This window comes from Antechinus flavipes, chromosome 3 (assembly GCF_016432865.1).
Source record: "Antechinus flavipes isolate AdamAnt ecotype Samford, QLD, Australia chromosome 3, AdamAnt_v2, whole genome shotgun sequence".
In the NCBI taxonomy this organism is placed as follows: domain Eukaryota; kingdom Metazoa; phylum Chordata; class Mammalia; order Dasyuromorphia; family Dasyuridae; genus Antechinus; species Antechinus flavipes.
The window spans coordinates 615,237,882-615,261,809 of NC_067400.1; the positions used below are offsets into that span (position 1 = coordinate 615,237,882).

The window sequence follows — 23,928 nt, forward strand, 5'->3', positions numbered from 1 at the left end:
TTTTAAATTATCTTAATAGTATTTATTATTTTCAATTATACATAAAATAACATTCACTTTTGTAAGATTTCAAGTTCCAAATTTTTCTCCTTTCTTCTCCTTCCTTCCCCCCTCCCCAAGAAAGCAAGCAATATCATATAGGCTATATATGTACAATCATTTTAAACGTATTTCCATATTATTCATGTTGTGAAAGAAGAATCAGAACAAATGGAAAAACCGTAAGAAAGAAATTTTCTTTAAAAAAGTGAAAATAGTGTGCTTCACTCTGTATTCAGCCTTCATAGTTCTCTTTCTGGATTTTGATGGCATTTTCCACCACAGGTGTATTGGAGTCTCCTTGGATCGTTGTACGGCTGAGAAAAGCTAAGTCTATCGTAGTTGATCATCACATAATGTTGCTGTTACTATATACAATGTTCTCCTGGTTCAGGAAGCAGTCATCCTTAAACCATACTTGGACATCCAAAACCTGATGGAACGCTGGACAGAGTCCACCTGTACGTACTCCCATTCGATTCCAACCAATTCAGAGTCTTAAAGATTTATTGAATAAAGTGGGAAAGGTTCAAGAGTTCCTAGTCGGGGGTGAGGGGAGCAGAGTGGGATGCAATATGGGAAGATTTTGTGGAAAATGAAGGAAAGAGGCCACCAGAGAATCTCTGAAATGGGTCTCTTTGGGCACTGAAGGCATTCAGGCAAAGCAAGCATGGAGAACTCTGGGAGTGATGGGAGTCCCATTTATTAATCCTACATGCCAAGCACTGTGATAAATAGAAAGGCAAAAAATGGTTTCTGCCCTCAGGAAGCTCCTAAACTAACTGGAAATTAGAGGAGGTAGAAAGGGAAGAAATGCAGTCCGTCGGGTCAGCCTGACCGCCCCTCCATCGAGAGGAGGCTGTGGGCCCCTCTGTGCCTCAGACTGCATCGCTGCTCGACTTCTCCTCGGGGACTGCCGTAGACCCCATCGTGGAGCGAGTAAAGGATCTGCTGTCTCGCCCCACCGAGTCCTCCATCAGTGCATTCCGGAGCTTGGTGCAGATGGAGTGGCTTATTATGCGGCCCTTGATGCCGTGGCCCGCGACCACGTAGATGACCGGGTTGATGCAGCTGTTGATGTAAGCCAAAGAGATGCTCAGGCTGTCGATAGTCTCTGCCCAACTGTAGAGTCTGGAGCCCCTGCGGTTCAAGGCCAGCATGAGGCCCACGATCTGATAGGGGGTCCAGCAGAGGAAGAAGCCCACGACCACGGCCACCACCACCTTGATGGTCTTGTGGGAGCGAGTGGCGTGGCGGCTCCATAGGCGGGTGAGCAGGAGGATGTAGCACAGAGAGATGATGATAAGAGGACCCAGGAAGCTGAAAAGGAAGCGGGAGACAGCCACGCCGACCTCTACCGACTTGTTTTTGTAGAGCACCCCGCAAGACCAGCTGGGAGGAAAGAACTCCTCCTCCAGAGAGCGGTACAGTATGGAAGGGATGATCAGGACCAAGGCCAGGACCCAGGCCAAGAAGCAGGCAAACCAGGTACCGTACAAGCTCCGGTGGTTCTGGCACCAGATGGGGTTCATGACCAACATACACCGATCGATGCTGATGGCCGTGAGCAGCAGGATGCTGGCGTACATGTTGAGGAGGATGATGGAGGGCAGGAAGCGGCAAGCGCCTTCGGTGAACGGCCAGTCCCCATGCCGAATGATGGGGATGGCCAACAAGGGAAGGACCAAGCAACAGAGCAGGTCAGCCAGGGCCAGGTTCAGGAACCAGATACTGTTCACCGTCTTGTGGGTCTCCATCGCCGTCACCCAGATCACCACTGCGTTACCCGGCACGCCCACCAGGAAGACCACGGAAAAAACCAGGAGGGAGATGATTTCGGAAACTGTATATGGAGTCTCCCCATCTATACGGCTATTGTAAGTCCAGTTTTCATAATCTGGGTATTCTGTAGAGCCATAATCCATGGGAAACACAGTGCCTGGCAGGGAGCAAACATTGAACATGGGACCATTAGTAATAAGTGGCATTAATTAGCGGATTAGTAATAGCACCTTTTTGTTGTTGCCAAGTCATTTTCCAGTCACATCTAACTCGTCCTGACCTCACTTGGGGTTTTAATGGCAAAGACACTAGACTGCTTTGCCATTTCCTTCCCCGTCTCTTTTTACACATGAGGAAACTGAGGCAAACAGGATGAAGTGACTTGACCAGGGTCACACAACTAGGAATTGTCTGAGGCTGGATTCGAACTCAGGAAGTTGAGTCTTCACAACTCCAGGACGGGCATTCTGTGCACTATGGCGCCATCCAGCTGCCCCATATAGATCCTTAAAAGGGCTTTATCTCATTTGAGTCTCATAAAAAGTGTTCTAAAGTTGATGATATAAATGTTGCCTTTTTATAGATAGGAAAACTGAGGTCTGGAGGGATTCATTTCCTTATGTTAATATAATTAGTGAATATCTGATACAGAATTCAAATTCAGCTCTTCTTTCCAGAAGGTTCTTTCAAGGGTTCTTAACCTGGGATCTGTGAACTTCTTTTTAAATATTTTTAAAGATTTCATATAACATATATATTATTTTATATAAATATATAAATGTAATTTTTATATTAAATAAAATAATATTTATTTATACAAAGAAATATATGATTATATGTAAATAGATATCATTTCTATCTAATAAATATATAAATACTTATACAATTATTAAATAATAATATATAAATATAATTTCTATATTATTTTATATTCCAATATAATTGGTTTCCTTTTCAATACTATGTATTTTATTTTAGAGTAGCAAGTAAAAAAATAGAGATAGTAATAACACATCCTTCACAAGGTTACCGTCTGAATCAAATATGTGTAAAAACACTTTGCAAATCTTAAATTGCCATAGAAATCCTAGCTCTTATTACTATGAAAGCAACTAGTATGTGTCCCTGGGGATACGAAAACAAAAGTGATATGGTCCCTGTCCTCAAGCTTATATGCTACTGGAGGAGATAACATTCACAGGTACATACAACACACACACAAAGTTGAGGGACAGGTAGAGCTAAAGGGGGGACACCAGCAGCTGGAAAGCACCTTTCTGAGAAGGTGGCACTTGAATTGAAATGTTGAAGTAATCCAAGGATCAGGGATTCTCCATTGTAGGTGAGTCCTTTGATCCAACAGAGGCCTATTGGGTCTGTATCCCAAATAGAAGATTTAAAAACTAGAAAGGGGGGTAGGGTAGCTAGAAGATGCAGTGGGCACCAGCTCTGAAGTCAAGCAGACCTGAGTTCAAATCCAACCTCAGACACTCAACACTTTCTACTTGTATGATCCTGGACAAGTCACTTAGCCCCAGTTGCCCAGCCCTCCTCATCCAAATTTTTTTTCACTAAAAAAATTGGAAAAGGTCACATTATACAATACTATTTTGAAACTTTACCCTCTTTTTGATTTTTCCATACAAAGGAATTTCTTAAAATTGCTAGTCTTTTCTCTCTTTTCTCTGCTCTCTGTCTCTATCTCTGTCTCTTGTCTCTCTCTTCCTTACCCTCTCTTTTAAAATTATGTCTTATATATTACATTCCCTAGAAGAATAGAAGCCCCTCCAGAAGGACTTTTTATCAATAATATCAAGCAGAAACATTCTCATGAACTATTTGATTAAACTTTCAGTGGGAGATAAGAAGAAAAACTTTGTTTCTATGTATCTGTTTTGTCAGATTATTTATGTTTTGTGCCTTAGTACTAAATCAAACTTTTGATCTGATCAAAGAAAATAGAGTTCAAAACGCAAAAACCTTTCATAGTCTTTAAAAAGGAAGCTCTCTCTATGTCTTTCTAACTCTGGCTAAGTTGGAGAGGTCGACAAGGGGCACAGATAAGAAGGAAGGGAATCTTTGTTTCCAGTCTGCAGAAATTTGTGGCATTGTAAATCAATTAGTTTTTGGAAAGAAGTTTTTGATCCCATTGAGATAAGAAGGATTTGAAACACTTTGTAGAGAAATGCCCATTGACAATTTCAGATAGACAGTAATTTGTCAAGATATAACATTTACCAAATGGAAACCCTTAGAAATAAAAATTTGCAGCATATAATTATTTGGATAAGCTAGCTGACACTCTTGTCTTTGAAAGGATGAGTCTCATACCTTAGGACCTCCCAAGAACTGAAACAGGGGAATGGGAATGTAAGGGTGAAGGTTAAAACTGAAAAGAATAATCAGGGAGTAAATCAGGGAAAATTTTAGACATACACTTTATTCTCCTTCCGAAAGTATGGAAGAGGGGAGGCATATTAAGAAAATAAATGGAATTGATTTGATTCATTGGGTGATTTATTTTTAAATGCCACCATGAAGTCAAACAAACATGAACTAACTGAAAAACAGTGAACTCTAAAGTGTGAAGAATAATAGTAGATAGCCCTTAGGAAAGTCAAGGTTCTAAATATCACCATTTACGATTGTAATCCCAAACTTGAATTGTTGAAAATTTTGTCCTGAAACTAAATTATGTGGTCTCATTTACAATCAAATGTCTTCTCTTATTAGGAAAATTATAGTAAATTAGAGCTTTCTGCAAAACACATTTTCTTTTTAGCTATATGCTGAAAAATGCACGGATCAGGAAAGACTAAATTAAAATCCAATATTAATTATGTGAATGTTTACCATAGTCTCCTAATCTGAGAAGGATATAAAATAACTATTACTTCCCAGGGTTGTTGTGAGGATCTGCTGATTGTACAGGATTTGGCACAGTGCCTGACATATAATAGGCAATATATAAATGTTAATTATTATTCTTTTTGAATTGAAGGTCATTACTCAATATTGAATTATTCTATACTGACTTTCGGTGTGATTAGTATAGAATGCCAAAAGTGATCAATGAATAACTTTCTTTTCTTTCCTTTTTTTTTTTTTTTTTTAATTTGAGGCAATTGGGGTTAAATGACTTGCCCGGGGTCACACAGCTAAGTTAAGTGTCTGAGACCTATTTTGAACTCAGGTCCTCCTGACTTCAGGACTGGTGTTCTATCTGGTGCGCCACCTAGCTACTTTAATGAAAAACTTTCTAAGTAAAAAATTTGGAATTACATTCTACTGAATTGATGTCACTTAACTATTAATGAGTTTTGTTTAATGTTTTAAATTCCAGATATTGTTGTGTGTTATTATTGTGTCTCTAATATTTCTTTTCATATCATTGTAAAATTTCAGAAATCGTTGTGTCAGAAATACTATTTAAAATGTAATTTCTCGGGCCTGGAGAGACTTAATATAAACTGATGCTAACTTCTAAGAAGAAGGCAGAACAAGAACATTATACACAGCAACAGCAAGATTATATGATGATCAACTGTGAAGGACTTGGCTCTTTTCCACAGTGAAGTGATTCAGGCCAATTCCAATAGATTTGTGATGGAAAGAGCCATCTGCATCCAGAGAGAGACTGTGGAGACTGAGTGTGGCTCAAAATATAGTATTTTCACTTTTTTATTGTAGTTTGCTTGCATTTTGTTTTCTTTCTCCTTTTTTTTCCTTTTTTGATCTGATTTTTCCTGGGCAGTGCGATGAATGTGGAAATATGTTTAGAAGAATTGCACATTTAACATATATGGATTACTTGCAATCTAGGAGAGGGGAGAAGTGGGGAGGGAGGAAAGGAGAAAAATTTGAACACAGGGTTTGGCAAGGGTAAATGCTGAAAACTATCTTTGTATGTATTTTGAAAATAAAAAGCTATTATTATTTTTTTAACGTAATTCCCCTTTCCATCTGGACACTCTTGGATTATGAATTGAGCTGTTAAAAGAATATGATAAAATGTGTGAGAACTTATTTATTGAGCTATCTTTTGCTTTAAAGTGGACAATAATAACAATTTACTGTTGGGAGAAAAGTAGCAAAGTCCTTTTGAACTATCTTTATCTATGAGGTTCCTTGTGACTTTCTTCTGAGGCAGAATCATAAAGTCTTATCAGTCTTACTGACCTCTAAATTACTCAATTTTGAGAAATTGGAATCTCTCCAAGCCAAAGTGGGGAAATTTACAAGGTTGTGTCAAGTATGACTTTCAGTGGAGATTATCTGACCATCACTTATGAAAAAATTATGAATTTGTCTCTGTTAATAATTAGCTTCTATTGAAGTTATAACTTTGAGCCAATTTAGTCACTTAAATAGAAGTGGCAGAACTGGAAACTGAGGAAAGTTTTTCAAAGAGACATATTAAAGCTTAAGGTCTGGGCTGCCTCGGGAGGTATTAGATTACCTCTCCCTGGAGGGCTTCAAGGATTTACCCAGAATGTTGAGTGTCTTTGCTCTCAAAGAGTAACTGTTAAGGTCTCAAAGTCCCTGTGGCAAGAAATCTCCAACAGAGTGTCCCATGCCCATGAACTTTGCTTGGTTTTGGGCTGTTTTACTTAATTTATCTATGACTCGGACAAAGGCATTGATAACATGTTACTCAAAATGCCAGATGATATCAAGCCAGAGGAAGTCAGGGAAACACCCTGTTTGGCCATCAGAATCCATGGCCAAATCCATGGATTTGGGCTGGATCTAATCTATTAAGAAGTAGAATAGGGATACAAGTAAAGTCTTGAACCTGGATTCAGAAATCAAGTCGCCAGTATAAGATGGGGAAGGTACAGCTAAATGACAGTTGTTCTGAAAACATCTGGGGGTCAGAGTGACATGAGGGCGGTTTCTAGGGAAGATGTAACAATAATCCCCGACGTCACCTGACCTTGGGAGTGATGGAGTTAGAGATGATATATCTCTTCCCCTAGGTTATCTTGTCCCTGTTTACTCTTAGACCAGGATGCTACAAATCTTGCTGGCTGTCAGCTAACAGCCTGTTGGTCAGTTCTAATACAGTTTTTGAGACTAGTGAGCAACAATAATAAAGTGCTTCAAATTGATGCAGGTGCAGAACAAAATTGTGTATCTAGCAACATTTCAGGTCTAAAAACATACTTCCAGAAGGTTTTCCCCTTAAGCTCCACCAAGAGAATTATGGGTATTACACCTGTGCACAAAATCAGAATTCACCCACTTCTCAACTCCACCTCTAAACCATGAAATGAGCCCATCAGTGCCACAAAGCACCTAATTTCTCTAACTTTATCCTATAAATTTATCTTCTTTCTCCTGGTTCTTTGCTAACTTCTTTTGGAACTTAGCCGCTTTAATTGGTATTATAATTATAATAAATTTTGCCCCTTGACTTGGAGATGGGTCCGAGCTGCAAATTCTTTTGAGACACCTCGCAGCACCCTAACCTTTTGGGGGGTCTCCCTTGAGCCCCAACAAAAGTGGCCCACAAGCACACTATGAAACAGCCATGTGATGAGGCACTAATTGGGGAAGAGCTTCCAGGCACAGGGAGGGGATGGTCCCCTTGTAAGCAGCACTGGACAGATGTCATCAGAGTATTGCATTCAGGTTGGGGGCTTTCCATTTGGGAAGGAGTTTGGTAAGCCGCAGAGTCTCACGAAGAGAGCACTCAACATGGCGAAGGGTCTTGAGCCCATGTCACATAAGACTTGGCTGATGGAGCTGGGGAAGAGGAAGCTAAGGGGCGGGGAGGGGGGGAAGGGGGGATATGATCGTTGCCTTCCAATATCTGAAGGGCTGTATGGGGGAGAGATTAGACCTAGTTTGTTTGGCCCCAGAGCCCTGAGTCGGGAACAATGGTTGTTAAAGTGGCAAAGGGGCAAACTGGTCTATATGTCAGTGGCTAGAGGCCCAGGTGGAATGGGATTCTTCTAGAAGGGGGAGGCTCTAAGCTAAGGTTGAACAACCAATTATTGGATGAATGCTAGCAGAAATTCCTTTCAGGTTTGGGTTTCACTAGATACCTACTAAGGTCCCTTCCTGAATCTAAATCTGACCATGATTCAGGGTTTGAATTGAATGCAACCCCAAATCTCTCCCAGCTCAGAATGTGTGAATCACTCTACAAGAAGAAGATATTGGGGTTCAGAGAAAGGGGAACCTGGAAGGTAAATAGGGACCAGTGGCTAGAGCAGCAGCCCTGAAATCAGGAGGACCTGAGTTCAAATCTGACCTCAGACACTTAACACTTCTTGGCTGCGTGACCCTGGGCAAGTCACTTATTGACTCAGCAAAAATAAAGAAGAAAGAGGTAGACAGCCATAACAGGAACAAAGAGAAGAAGAAACAGAATCACAGAGATATTAGAACCCAAGAAACAAAAATGGGGAGGGGGATAATGTTGAGGTATAGAGAGAAAGAGAAAAAAGAGAAAAAAATGGAGCTTGAGAAATGGAGAAGAGAGAACACCTAAGGAAAGAAAAGATAAGAGACAAAGAAATAAAGAAAATGGAGAGACTAAAGGCCCAAGAGAAAGAAGACTGAGGAACAAGGTTAGGGGAAGAGTAAAGGACAAAACAAAAGACATTGTCGGACAAAGGGAGGAGACTGAGAGACAAAGAGGGCAGAGATTGGGGTACAGTTGGGGTATCATGGAAGAAGGTTGGTAGGTCCTGCTATTCCATGGATACACTTAAGAGCTGACTTTCCTTTTCTGCTCAACTTCCAGCTTTCAGCCAGATGTTGACCCAATGCTGAAAGATCTTTGTGTTTTGTAAAGTCTCCCCCACCCTATAACTGGGACTTCATCAGTTAGGAGAAGGGACAAGAATCTTTCCATGGCTTACCAATTCTCCAAGGGGTATCATATAACCCTGAGATTTCCAGTAAAGAGTGAGGAAGTGCTGGCTTTTCTCCACCCCAGTATCATGTTGACCACAAGCAAAATGCAAGCCACAGAAACCCCCAAATCTCTGTTTAGACAAGCAACTGTCTGCCCATCCTTCTCCCATAAGGAGGGTTTGGTTTTGTGGATTTCAGTAGATCAGTGGGCAGAGAAGAGAGAGGAAGAGGTAGCTTGTACTTTTACCCTTCGCTTCCTTTTCTACTTTTGTGTTTGTTCTTTCTTGATCTTAGATAAACAAGTATCAATCCCAAGATGGAAATGATCTTGTGAATTCCAAAATGGCAGGAACTGCCGGGTTCTTAGAGAAGATGGCCGCAGATAAGAGAAGAGGTCCCCGTATCAGGAATTAATTTGGACAAGTGCAGAGTCTTGGTGAAATAGAAAATGCCTATTTAGCTATTTTGCCAACACTGGTAGGTTCTGGTGATTGTACTAGATTGTTACGGTCGTAATAAATTACTGAATCTTGTTTTGAGTTATTCTATTAATGCAGGTTTGGAACCTTTTATGGTTTTTTAGCATTTTTCTTGTGGATAGAAAAAATGACCTATCATATACTTGATTCATGTGGAACCCCTTTTTACCCCTCCTTTTTTGGGGAGACCCTTGACACGAGTCACAACCTAAGCCATAAGTAAATGTATATCTAGGGCACCAAATAGGGGTTTGGTGAGACAAAAAAAAAGATAAAAAAGAACCCCTCTCTCATTAAAGACAGATTCCCCAGGACTGAATCCAGTCTAAATCACACACCTGAGTACAGAATAGAATGAAGGTACACTCTTGTGGGTCTAGTAGCTGTTTCTTCAGGTTAGATTTATTTAAATGGATACAAAAATGAAATGAGGAGAACCCAGACAATAATTTACCCAAACTCACAATGGAAGAAGAAACAACAGCCATTATAACAGCAAAGAACAGTGTGGATTTATAATGACCAAGTTTGGCCCAAGAGAAGACTTGAAAAGGTGTATTTCCCTCCCATCTTGGAAGAAGTGGGGGACCACTAGGGTGGACTATTGTATATAGTGTCAGGCACTATTAGTCTGTGGTTGGGTTGATTGGACTGCTTTTATATTCCTTTTTTTATTCTTTCTTACAAAGGATATCGAGGAGAAGGAGAAAGGAAGGAAAAGCAATATTTTGAAAGGAAAATGATATAATTAAAACTTTTAAATATATCAGTAAATTAAAAAACAAAGAATAGCAGTAAAAACATTTAGAATTTCACAAGAGATAAAATTCAAGAAGAAAGATGGCAATAAAACTCATGGCCTCTGAGTTTTAAATACATATATAAATGAATATTTAAATATATATAAAAATAAATGAAATATATAAATTTAAATATATAAAATTTAAAATATAAATAAATATAAGAAATTATATGAATGTATATACCATGTATAGATAACAAGCAAGAAGAGGAGATATTAATGAAATAAGCTACTCTAGCTCCATTGCTATCTGTAAGACTTGAGGAAATGGAATTAATCATTCAACCAACAATCATTTAGTAAGACCCTAGGGTATATACAGGGATAGAAAGACTCAGGAGACTTGAATTCAAATCCAAGTTCAGATACTTCTAGCTGTGTGGCACTGGGCAAGTCACTTAAGGCTGCCTCAGTTCCCTCAACTGTTAAATGAGGATAATAGCACCTATCTGCCACAGTTGTTGTGATGATCCAATGAAATGTTTTAAGTGCTTTGCAAACTTTAAAGCATTCTATAAAAGGTATTATATGTTCCAAAAAACTGTGCGAGGTGCTAAGAATATAATTCTAGATTGAACTATAGTTCTAAGGGCCATTCATCAAAACAAAGAGGAAAGGAAAAGTGGTGATGGGTAGTTTTGAGTTATAAGAATAGATATACTTGTAATTAGGGGTGGATTGGAATCAGCTTAAGAAGCTTTACCAGAGCTAATTACATTTACACCTCAGGAATCATCAGTCCTTATAAACCAGAGCTTGATTTATTTTTTCTTGATACCTAAACTTGAGAAAGTATGAAAATAATGCAGATTAAACTTGAAAGTGTGTGTGTGTGTGTGTGCAGAATTCCCTTTTTCCCTTCCTAAGAGCCTGGTTATTTCATTTATCAGTACACTCTTGCATTGTTTTATAAACATGATCAATAGAAATGCCGGAGAAGGCTCAGGGAATGAAGTCATCCTCAGACTATGGACTAATTAACATTAATAATAATAATTTAAAGCTGGAATTTATATAGCCCATTACTTAACAATTATCTCATTTGGGTGTCATAACAACCTTTCTTGGAATAAGACGGGGAAATCCAGGAATGAGAAGAGGGAAACATAACAGAAAAATTTTGGATGAACAAACAGAAAGAACAAGAAGTGGTTTTCCTTCAACAGAGGAAGAAAAACATGTGAGTTGTTGAGGGTACCAAAAGTCTTAGTGCAGTAAGTGAGAAATCTTGTTTAAAAAAAAAAAAAAAAAAAAAAGGAAGTAGAAACCCCTGATGAGTTTAAATCTCTGGCCCAGATGAATTACATCCTTGAGTCCTGAAAGAATTAGCATCATGTGATTGTTGAGTCACAATGAATTGATATTTGAAAACCACCAATATTGGAAAGATTACAGAGAATTGAAGAAATATCACAGGAGTGGAGAAGGGTTTAACTTTTGCTTTGATTTCAAAAAAAGAAGAAGAAGAAGAAGAAGGAAGGAATGGAGTTTTTAAATTATAGGCTAGTAAATTTGACTTCATTCTCTGTCAAAATTATAGGAAAGATTAAAGACATGGCTTGTGAACAAACAGAAGAGGAAGCAGAGATGACAAAGCTTGGTTTCGTCAGAAATAGGTCATAAGTAGAAAACACCAGAGAAGCAAATCTCAGGAAGTATCCCAACTCAGCATTTTAATTTTCAAACATTTGGAAACACAAAATGACTAAGGAAGATTCTCTATTCATCAAAAACTTACACGAAAACTAGAAAACAACTGGGCAGAAATTAGGCTTACACTAGCATCTTACACCATATACTACAGTTAGATCCGTTTAGATATTTGAACTAAATGTAAAGAGTCAAGTTATTTTTTTTTTAATTTGGGGGAAATGGAAGGGCATCCTTTTTATAATTGTGACTGAGGAAGAATTCTTAGCTAAATGAGGAGTGGAAGGATCTTAAAGATAAAGCAGACAATTTTGGCTACATAAAATTATAGTATTTCTGCATGAACAAAATCAATGCAACTAAAATAAGAAGAAAAACTGAGTAGAAAAAAATCTTTGTATCAACTTTGGTAAAATTTAGATATCCAAGATATATAAGGAATTGACACAAATATGTAAGACTAACAGCTATCACTGAATAGATAAGGGGTCAAGTGATTTTCAAAAGAGCTCCAAAACTTAACAACAAAGTCTGAGTAAATGTAATGAAGCAGAATGATTGTTAAAAGGAGAGGTACAGTTGCGGTAATGAGACTTGAATTCAAGTCCTGACTTTACACTTACTATCTATGTGATCTTGGATCTCTCTAGACTTCAGTTTCTTCATCTGTAAAAACAGATTAGGAAGTAAAATATACATTTGGTTTCGCTCTTACTATATCCTAAGCATTGTTCTGAGTGTTTTGGGTTTGTTTGTTTGTTCTTAACAAATATTATCTCATTTGATTTTTACAACAATATTATTCCTATTTTACAGATTAGGTTAAGTGATTTATCCAGGTTCAAAGCTATTAAGTGCCTGAGGCCAGATTTCAATTTAACTTCCTGACTCCAAAACTAGCACTCTGTCCCCTGAGCCACCTAGCTGTCTCTGATAATCTCAAATATTCCTTCTAAATTTTAAAGTGTTCCAAATTATCATTAATAAGATTGTATGGTTCCATGACGTCAGTAGACAGTTTGTGGAGGTTTCAGGAAAATAATGTCCTTGGTTTTTCCTTCTACATTTCTTTCATTTCCTTTCATATCCTTTCATGAAGGATGATGTGAAATGTGGATTGGGTATTTATGAGTATCTGAAACTGGCCAGCTTGGGACTGGACCCAAAGAATAGTAATAATAGGTTAATATCAGCTTGGAGGGAAGCCCAGGAATCTGTCCTTGACAGCAATTATCAAATTGGCAGGTGATCAGGACCTGGAAGGATCAATAATGTATTATAAGTAATCTAAAGTATCTAAAATGACAAGTTCAAAGGATGGACTAAATTGAGGGTGTGTGAAATTAAATAAATGATGAATCAAGTGAAAATTATAGGCCAAATCTTGGAGCAAAGATAGGAATAAACCCTAAAATATAAAAGGGATGAATAAAAAGTTCTATATTTAGATTCAAGGAACTCAGCTTTCTCAGTTCAACTCAGGGGAAAGAGACATGACAAGATTGCAGTTTCTGTGCTAAAAGTGGGAGAGGGGTACAAAGCAGATTTTTGATCTCATTATGAGTCAGAGTTATGACACGGTCAACAAGAGAAAAGCAGTATCCAGAAAAAGGGAAGTGATAGTCCAATCCAGAGGTACCCACCCCAGCTGTGTTTGGGTTCACTTTGGGGTTCCTCAAATTAATATGCTAAGGATACGCAGAGAAGATGAATCAGGACAGTGAAGACACTTGAGTCTAGGGTCAATAAGGAGAGCTTGAAAAATAATCTTGAGATTGTTTAATCTGGTAGAGAGAAGATGGGGGACGGAGAGGGAATGATAGCAACCTTCAAGGCTGGCTGTCTACTTGTTCTGTTTAGACAATAAAGGCAGAAATTTGGAGCTCTGCTCAAAAAGTTATCAAACTGTACATACCCTTTGATCCAGCAGTGTTACTACTGGGCTTATATCCCAAAGAGATACTAAAGAGGGGAAAGGGACGTGTATGTGCAAGAGTGTTTGTGGCAGGCCTGTTTGTAGTGGCCAGAAACTGGAAACTGAATGGATGCCCATCAATTAGAGAATGGCTGAATAAATTGTGGTAAATGAATGTTATGGGATATTATTGTTTGGTAAGAAACAACTAACAGTAGGATTTCAGAAAGGCCTGGAGAAACTTACAGGAACTGATGCTGAGGGAAATGAGCAGGACCAAGAGATCATTATATACTTCAACAACAATACTATAGGATGACCAATTCTGATGGATATGGCCATCCTCAGCAATGAGATGAACCAAATCAGTTCCAATGGAGCAGGAATGAACTGAACCAGCTACACCCAGGGAAAGAACACTGGGAGATGACTAAGAACCATTACATAGAATTCCCAATCCCTCTATTTTTGTCCACCTGCATTTTGGATTTCCTTCATAGGCTAATTGTACAATATTTCAGCGTCCAATTCTTTTTGTACAGCAAAATAATGATTTGGACATGTATGCTTTTTTTTGTATTTAATTTATACTTTAACATATCTAACATGTATCGGTCAACCTGCCATCTGGGGAAGGGGGTGGAGGGAAGGAGGGGAAAAATTGGAACAAGAGGTTTGGCCATTGTCAATGCTGAAAAGTTATCCATGCATATATCTTGTAAATAAAAAAACTATTAAAAATAAAAATAAAAAAGACAATAAAGGCAGAGCCAGCAGCAAAGAAGGGACCAAGAGCCAGCTTGATCCCAGATCTATCAGTCAGTTATTACCTATGGAACTTTGGTCATGTCATTTTACCTACAAGCCTCAGTTTCCTCATCTGTTAAATGAAGGAAGTAGGCTACAAATGACCTCTGAGACGCCTTTCAACTCTAAAACTAAGATCTGTGAAAGGAAAAACATGTCCTAACATCAGCCCTCTCATGTGTTCTTCCTCAATATGATGAAATAGTGAGTCAGGCAGTCAGTGGGTTAATTTGCTTTGCTTAACCACATTTTCAGCAGAAGAGAAAATAGAGGGAAAGGAGGGATAGCTTCAATGGTAACTAATGACCCACCTCCAGAGAAAGAACTGGCGGCATCTGAATGTAGATCAAAGCAGATTTTTTTTTAACTTCCTTCATTATTCTTGGAATTTGCGATCTGCATTTTCTTTAGCATTGTGGCTTATGTGGAAATGTTTCGTGTGACAAGATAATTTATATCAAATTGCTTATCAAGGAGCATGGCAGGGAGGGAAGGGAGGAAGTTTGAAATGGAAAATTTAAAAAATAATAATAATGTTAAAATCTTTGTTTGCATGTAATTGTGGGGAGGAATTAAAAGGATTTTAAACATAACCATAGCTAGCAGTTTTATAATACTACAAAAGTTGCAAAACATTTTATATGGCTGTAAAGGGCAGGATACTTAACCCTGGGCAGTCACGTATCCTGCCTTTTACGTAAGGTTTATCTCCTTTTATCCTCTCTGCCATCCTGGGAGGTAGGCGCTATCATTATCCCTATTTTTCAGATGAGGAAACTGAGGCAAGCAGAAGAAAAGTGACTTGCCTAGGTCACACAGTTAGTATCTGAGGTCAAATTTGAACTTCCCGACTCTGTCGAACATTCTATCTCTACTAAGTCACTTAGCTGTCTAATTAAAATATTTTAAACCACCAATAAAAATGAATTAAATGAATGCTTTCAAAATTAATTATAAGTTATAATGGAATTGAAATTTTAATTAATTTATAATGCTTTAATTAGAGTGATTCCGGAGGGGAAGTAAGCTATAGGTTCCTTCCAAATCCAAAGTTTTGAGATTCGGTGAGCAGGTAGGGATGGTTCGGACGTACCTCAGGGCTAAACATCTACACGGACAAGATCACAGACCCATGGGGGGAAATGCAGGGAAAACTTCTTGATGATGAAAGGTGCCAAAAGGGAACGGGACACTTAGAACATAGCAGGCTATTCTCCCCATCCCCACCTCTAGGGTCCCCATGGGAGGAATTCAAGCAAAGCTGGAGGAGTCCTTTGTGGGGAACCTTGTGAAGATAATTTCTCTCTGAATCTGAGAGTCTGTTTCTGGAAACCTGAGCCACAGTCTGGGGACTAAAAGACAGAGAGAAGAGGTGGGATTGATAGACAGAAGGAGGAAAAAATAAGGTAAGGAGAAGAGGGAGGTAGAAAGGAGAAACTGAGGGGCAAAATCGAGGCTGCTGACAGGGAGAGAGGGTAGAAATTAAGAGGCAGAAAGGGAAATCAGAGAAAGCTAGAAGAAAATAGAACGGGACAAAGAGAGGACAGCCGGAGTGCCCCAACAGAGGAGCCTGAAGGATAGAGATACAAAGAGGCAGAGACTGAGGGATGGAGAAGAGGCAATGGGGAACAGAGAGGGAGAGTAAGATAGAGAGAAGAATGAGGGACAAGTGAAGGGGAAAGAGAAAGGAATGGATGAAGCTAAGAGACAGAAAGGAGACAGAGGAACAGGGACAACAGGAATATAAAGAAAGCAGAGATTGAAGGGCTGAGTTGGACAGAAGAAGAGTTGAGGGTCAGAGTGGAGTGAGGGGAAGGATAAAGGACAGAAGAAAAAAAACTACAAAGGGAAAGATGAGGAATAAGTAGGGAAGGAGAGAGAATCCCTAGAGTAGAAACAGAACAGATTCATTTCAGTTTATGTTCACACAAACAAAACCAGTGCATTGAGGGCAAGCAGAAAGAGAAAGAGAAGGAAATATGCATTTATTAAGCACCTACTTTGTGACAGCATCATGCTAAGTGCTTTCCAAATATTATCTCATTTCATCCTCACAATAACCCCATGAGATAGATACTCTTGTTATCCCCATTTTACAAATAAGGAAACTGAGGTCGACAGATTGACTTGCTCAAAGTCATCCAGAAGTGTAGAGGCCCTAGTGTACTTGATACAAGTAATCTTACAACAAGGTGTTAACTCAGTGGAATTGAGATAATGATTCTCTGGTTTACGTGTACTTAGTATTTAGTGTAATTCTACAAGTTAATACCTATTATGATGTATTTAGAGTATATAAGAGCTAAGAGATCTGAGAAACTATCAAGTGGATAAAAATTATTGTTGGTATCAATATATCCCATAATATTTTAGTCTCCAAAAAAAAAAGAGAATTCACACAAATATACAAAATCAAGAATCATTTTCCAAAGATTAAGTGATCGGAGGATGTGAATCTAACTTCTCAACAGAGGACATGCAATTGGTGACTATAAGGAAGATGGCTCCAAATTGTGAATAAAAAGAGAAATGCAAATGAAAACAACTCTAGAATTATACCTCATACCAAGAAAACTGGCAAAGGTGACAAAAGAGGCAAAGAGTATTTTGGAAGAGCTACCTGAAAACAGGTACACTAATACATTATTGGTGGAGTTGTGACTGATTGACGATTCTGAAAAGCAATGTGAAATTATGCCGATGGGAAAATATAGCTAAAGCATCCATATCCTTTGACCCAGAGATCAACTGGTGATCAAAGACCCCAAGGAGGTTGAAGACTGAAAGTTCTCATACATGGAAACAAAATATTGGGGTCTCAGATGAAGAGAAAACTGGAAATTAAATAATGTGTAAGATTTAGGTAATATTTACTAAGTTTCTATATTGTTGATCAGGGAAGCTAGATGCTGTTCTTAGAGTCAGAAAGTCTGAAGTTCGAATCCAGTCTCAGAAACATGACTCTGAACAAACTACTTTCCCCTGCTTACCTCAATTTCTTCATCTGTAAAAATGAGCTGGAGAAGGAAATAGCCAATCACTCCAGTATCTTTGCCAAGGAAACCCCAAATGGGTCATGGAGAGTTGGACACGATTGAAAAACGACTAATAACAACAAACTATTGTTTGTGTTTATCTCTTCCTGTTATTGGGCAATATCACAATTTTTATTTCTGGACCATTTCCCTTTCCATTTGATAACAATTTAGCTCACTGATAATTCTCTCAGTGATTCTTAACTTTAATGCACACCCAAAGATAGAAATAATTTCTAGAACTTCCCAGAAGTAGCTACACAAGGGTATGTTAAATCCTTGTTGGCAGAGGATCTCCATAAAGGTCAGTTGTCCATTAAATAGCTGTTTGATGTGATTTAAAAAAAACTATATTATTTTTAACTGATTTCCTTAATGCTTTTCTTTCCTGGAAAGATGTCATGCACAGTGGGATTCTAAGTCTGGAAGATAGTATGGATGTCTTGGAGCAAAGGTCCTCTGGAGACAGAAAGGAAATTTTCTTAATTGTTATGTATGTGGGTATAAGTCTTTGGTGGAGGAAGGAAAGAAGGGAAGAAGGAAGAAAGGGGAAAGGAAGACAAGGGAAGAAAGGAAGGGAAGGAAGAAAGAAATAAGCATTCATTAAGCACCTACTGTGTGCCAGGTACTGGCTAAGCACTTTTTTTTTTTTTTTTTTTTTTTTACAAATAGTATCTTATTTAATCTTCACAACATCCTTGAGAGATAGGTGGTATTATTTATCCCCATTTTACTGATAAGGAAACTGAGGCAGACAGAAGTTAAATGACATGCTCAGGATCACACAGATAGAAGGTATCTGAGGTTGAATTTAAGTCTTCACTACTTCTCTATCCACTGTGCCAATTTGCTGCCTCCGGGACAAGCGTTTACCCTTAACTTGATGTTTTAGTCCATCTGAATACTTTCTAGAGGATCTAACAACAGTTTTCCCAAGAGACCTTGGAAAGCATCAGACGCTAATGTTAGCAGAGAAATTTCTAATTCGGGGCAAGCAGCAAAGAGTACGATTATTGAAATACTCTCTCGAGGTTGAATTTGGTCTGTGTGAGACAAGAGTTGTGGCTGAATTTGGCTGAATTATAATTGGAAGAAGAAATGGACAAGAATATCACCTGGGGATTAGGAAGGGCTAAACAGGAACGGGACAGGGACAACAGCAGAGAGATCCCAGAATCCTAGATTTGGGAGTAAAAGGAGATTCTTGCTTACAGTAGGGACACTGAGGTAATTTAGAAAGGAGGAAGTGGGAGTAATGCATTTAAACTCAAGTCCTCTGCCTCTAAACTCTACTTGAATTGCATTTAATTCCCTGAACTATGTAGAGATCCTTTAAATTCAATAATAATAACGCATGATAGAAGGGCCCTTTCCAATTCAAGGAATCCACTGGGGTTCTCTCTTTCCGGTCACTTTGCTGAAGGACAACAAAAAGCCTTTAAGGAGGCGGCCGAGTCAGAATTATATGACTAGAATATAAGTTTCTCCAAGCCAAGGACCACAAGGAGGCTTTCTTGGTATCCCCTACACAGCACTTTGTCTGGGACCTAATAAGTACTTGATAAATGGCGATACATATTAAGAAAAACTAACAAATTAACGTTCTCTTTCTCTCTCTTAACTGCTGAGGGCCTAGGGCTTGCTCTCCTACCTGGCCACCGCGGGGTTACGGAAGCATGGCAACAATGTGTCTTGCCTCGTTGTGTTTTTCCTTTTCCTTCTTAAGTGAGCACATATTAGGAGACTAGACTGGTTTAGGACCAAGAAGATTATGATCTATAAGGTTCAGACAAGCCCTCAGCAACCGGAGTCCAGAGCAGGGCCCACCAGCAGCCACAGCAGCTAAATCCACTCGTGGAGTCACCCCTGACCCGTGGGAATGGAGTCCCCCCGTCCGGCTAGTAAAGGAACAAGTTGCCCCTCAGCGTGACCCACCCAGAAATGAACTTGGTAGAGCATTTATAGTCACCAACTTAAGTTGAAATCCATTGTTCAGAGACCAAGGGGATGTGTAGAAGGCAGAGGGCACCCTGGTTCAAGAGGATGCTTTCCTATGTATATCCTTGCTATACTTTCTCAGTACATATCGCTTTTGAAAAGCAGATTTGTATTCATTGATCACTTGACATTGAGGAGATAGCAACCGGTTTGATGGTATCGGAGAGAGATCTGATGATGGATAGTGAGAACATTCTAGATGGGGGCTTAAGATCAGTAGTGAAAATCAGTCCCCAATTCCTCAAAGGTATCCCTGAAAGGAGAACCAGCTGTGCTCTGAGGTCCCAACTGAACAGCACTAGTTGGCATTAGGAGAATAAGTCAAGAGCTCAACATGGAACACAATGATCATTTTTGAAACCAGATGATACCAGATAACAAAACAAATTGAGAACAAAAGAGATCATCTGGAATTAGAAATAAATTCCTACCATACAATAGTGTCAAATAAAGTTAAGATCTGAAAATATTAGGGGAGAAATGTAATCCTTCACTTTTTAAATGTTGACAAAATCGGATAACGGAATAGCAAAGGTCTCCCACCATATGACACAATAAATTCCAAATAGATTGCTGATCTGGATTTTTAAAAGGAGGGGAAGAAGAGGAGGAGGAAGAGGAGGAGGAGATGATGATGATGATGATGATGGTAGTGGAGGAGGAAAGGAAGAAGGAGAATAAGAACAAGAAAAAGGAGAAAATGAAGGAGGAGGAAGATGAGAAGAAGGAAGACAAGAAGGACAAGGAGGATGAAGGAGGGGAGATGAAGATAATGATGGAGGAGGAAGAAGAGAAGAAGAAGAAGAAAAGAAGGAAAAAGGAGGAGAAGAAGAGGACAGGAAGAAAAGGGAAAAGAAGAATAAGAAGGAAAAAAAGGAGGATGAGGAGGAGGAGGAAAAAGACAAGGAGAAGGAGAAGGAGAAGGAGAAGGAGAAGGAGGAGGAGAAGGAGAAGGAGAAAGAGGAGGAGAAGGAAAAGGAGAAGGAGAGAAAGAAGAAGAAGAAGAAGAAGAAGAAGAAGAAGAAAAGAAGAAGAAGAAGAAGAAGAGGAAGAAGCGGAAGAAGAAGAAAAGAAGAAGAAGAAGAGGAAGAGGAAGAAGCGGAAGAAGAAGAAGAAGAAGAGAAGAAGAAGAGAAGAAGAAGAAGAAGAAAAGAAGAGGAAGAAGAAGAAGAAGAAGAAGAAGAAGAAGAAGAAGAAGAAAAAGAAGAAGAAGAAGAGGAAGAAGAAGAAGAAGAAGAGGAAGAAGAAGAAGAAGAAGGAACTCATAGATCTATAGGATTTGGCAAGGAAAAAAAGCTGAATTTTTAGCTATTTAAAAGCAAAAGAAATAGGACACAGAGAAGCAGCATCATGTGGTGTCAGGGCTGTTGCTGGTGTCAGGGCTGTTGCTGTAGTCAGGAAGACTTCCACTGATGGTCACTAAGTTTTTAATAAGTACCTACTAAGTGCCTGGCTCTGTGCTTTTCGCACAGAGGGATTCAAAAAAAGACTAAAGGGAGGGTAATGAGAGGGACTGCATGCAGACAGCTATTTACAAGATAAATTAGAAATCGTGGCCACAGAAAAGGCACCAAGGGGATCAGAAGCAGCTTCCTGTAGAAGAGATTTTGTCTGGCCTGGAAGGAAGCCAGGAGCAAACCCGAGGAGGGAGGGCGTTCCAGGGAGAATGTCTGGAGGCCCGAGATGGAGTGTCTTGAGGAAGCCCAAAGAGGGCAGTGTCATGGGATGGCATGGGGGGGGGGGGAGGGGAGGAGGAAGGCCTCCTGGTGGGGGTGGGGTGTAAGGCTAGTGGTCAAGAAGATCTCGGGACTCCAAATGGAGAACTTGACAGTTGATGGTGGAGACAATAGGAAATCATCGGAGTTGACTTGAGTTTAATTTATAGTTAGTTAGTCAGGGAGCTTACAGAGGAGGGTGAGAGTGTCTGTCCTGCCCCTTGAGAAAGGTCAGTTTGACCTCAGGAAGGACCGGAGAGGAGGGAGCCTGGAGACTGGCAGCCCTCCCAGCAGCCACTGCAGTGGTCCAGGCTTGAGGTGGTGAGAGCTGGACCGGGGGGAAGGCAGAGTCAGGGGAGAGAAGGGGCTGGATCAGAGAGACCTTACAATGGTGGACTTGGACTCAATTTCCAGCTGAGACCCACGCCAGCTGTGCAAAGGAGAAGTCGTCGCAGCTAGAGGGAATGTCCACAAGGAACATTTTAAGATTATTTGAATATCAGTGGCTGATCTAAAAAAGGGGAGGAAGTTTCCACAGCAGAAGTTCCCTACACTGATGCAATTATAGGACCAGAAAAGCACACACACACACACACACACACACACACACACAGCCAAAAGTTGTTTGATTACATAAAAAGTTTCTGCATCAAAGCTACGCAATAAAGAGGAAAGAAACTTGTTAGAGGAAAATTACCCTGAATGTTACTGATCATTTGACATCCCGAGCCTTTTTTTTTCAGTCTATTCTATTCCATTTTTTTTTCTTTTTAATATAGATTTGATTTTTTCACCGGTTGGTGAAATGGGAACCACGAGAAAGGACGTGGAAACCAGAGTGATATGGGGTGCGGCCAAGAAATTCAATATGAACTTTTTTGGGGGGAAATGGTCAACAAAGTGTAAAAACAGAAAGCTTATGAGGAAACCTGGCAGCCTAGTAAAGGGCCGGCTTGGGTTGGAGTAAAGATCGGCTTTGAACGTGGGTCCTCTGCTTTGGAAGGGCAGGAAAAAGGTGAGCCCTTCTCCTGAGTCAGACAGTCCCAGGTTCTTTGCAGTAAGGGGGAAGAGGATGCTGATGAAATGATGGTTTTTTGCATAACTCTCTCCTTCCCCCTATCCTTTCCCCTCCTCACCAGTCCTCTATACTCCCTTTTTTCCCTTTCTGCAACCACGTACCATGTCTGTTGCTTGGTTTTCTCTCACAGGTTGTTGCTTTCTTATTTTATTTAAAAAAAAATTTTCCCCCATGGGGGTTAATGGACTGGTTACATCATGGGTGGAGACCATACTTGTGAATTCAGGGAAGGGGGGGGTGGAGTTTCCTCCAATGGGGGAGTTCAGCAACTCCTCTTTGAGACCCTGGAGGAACAGAGCTAAAGAGATTTAGCCAGGGTCACACAACCGGGCATCCTAGGCCAAGCTGGTCCTCTAACCACTAAGCCAGCCAGGCTATTTTTCTTCATTTCTGTTACTTTTTTGTTTATGTATTTGAAAAATCTACATTTGTCCAGAGAAATTAAAAAAAATTTTTAAAAGGGAGAGACAGAGAGAAGGAAGCACCAAAGTCAGATAAAGATAGTGGAGATGGAATGATCGAGGTGCAGGGGAGAGAACATGGGGTCATCGGTCAGGGCTGGGAGAGACTGGGAGCCAGAGATCAACAAGCAGAAATAGAAGGGTCTGAGGAAGGAGCAAAGGAAGACCGGGAGGTGGGAGGAGGAGGAAGGACAGACCGGGATACTGGGGGATGGAGAAAGGGTAGGGGAAGGGGGAGCACAGATGAGGAGAAGAGGATGGAGATGGAGGACTTAAAATGGAAACGTCAGGCCGAAAGGGAAAAGAAAGGAGAGGGTCAGAGATGACAGAGAGAGGGGACAACGAAGGGCATGGATAGAGAGAGACCAGGGACAATGGGGAGATAGATCTAGGGGAAGCCAGGGGGCAGAGATGGGGAGACTGAAAGATCAAGGGGAGATTGGGGGACGGAGAAGGAAAGACGAAGAGATCAAGGGGATATTGGGAAACAGACAAGGGGAAACTGGGAAATAAAGGGGAGATTGGGGACAGAAATGGAAAGACTGAAAGATAAAAGGGAGATTGGGGGACAAAGATAGGGAGACTAAGAGACAAAGGGGAGATAAGACAACAGAGAAGAGGAGGCTGGGAGATCAAGGGGTGATCAGAGGACAGAGAGTAGAGAGACGAAAATAAATGGGGAGGTTGGGAAACAGAAGGGGAGACAGAGATCAAGGGAGATTGGGTACAGATGGGGAGACACTTGGATAAAGGGGATATTGGGGGAGAGTTGGGGAGTCTGAAAGAACAAAGAAGAGAAACCGAGGGACAAAGAAGAAGGGAAGGGAACAGAAAGGAATTACAGAGGAGACGGACAGAGAAGGAAGACTAAGGGAGGAGGATTAAAAAACAGAAAGGGACAATGAGAGACAATGACCAAGACAAGGGAGACACCGAAAAAAGGGGAGGGATGCTGAGGGGCAGAGAGGGGAAAACTCACTTAGCTCCATCTCCATCCAGTCCTTCTGGCTCTAAACTCAGTTCTTCCGTTTTCACCAAGCAAGTTACCAACTGTCGCTCTGGCTTATAAGTGAGGGCGAATAGACCGGGGAGGGGGAAGAAGAGGAAACACTGGCCTAGCTCCTCCCAGGGGTTCCCCTAAACTGGACTGCCCAGTACCCAAAGGAGCCTGGGAGTTCCCCCTCTGGCTGCAGTGGTAGAAGGAGAGCTAGCCCTTGTCCTGAGGCTGGGAGGCTAGGACCCTGAACTGGACCAAACCACTGGGCTTACCTCCTTCCCCATGGGATAGAGTTCATCCATT

General features: G+C 40.2%; 1 protein-coding gene across 2 annotated transcripts; it reads right to left on the reverse strand.

The window, feature by feature from the left end:
- On the reverse strand, positions 1-23,685 carry C5AR1 (complement C5a receptor 1). 2 transcript variants are annotated; one of them, XM_051989288.1, is made up of 2 exons: positions 23,608-23,685; positions 1-1,978 (listed from the first exon to the last, which is right to left on the reverse strand). In XM_051989288.1, the coding sequence occupies exons 1-2, from the start codon at positions 23,621-23,623 to the stop codon at positions 918-920; spliced, it is 1,077 nt and encodes a 358-aa protein (XP_051845248.1). In that variant the 5' UTR covers positions 23,624-23,685; the 3' UTR covers positions 1-917. The 2 variants fall into 2 exon arrangements, with proteins under 2 accessions (XP_051845248.1, XP_051845247.1); XM_051989287.1 differs by lacking the exon at positions 23,608-23,685 and having other exon boundaries at positions 1-2,027.
- Positions 23,686-23,928: the final 243 nt, after the last annotated feature.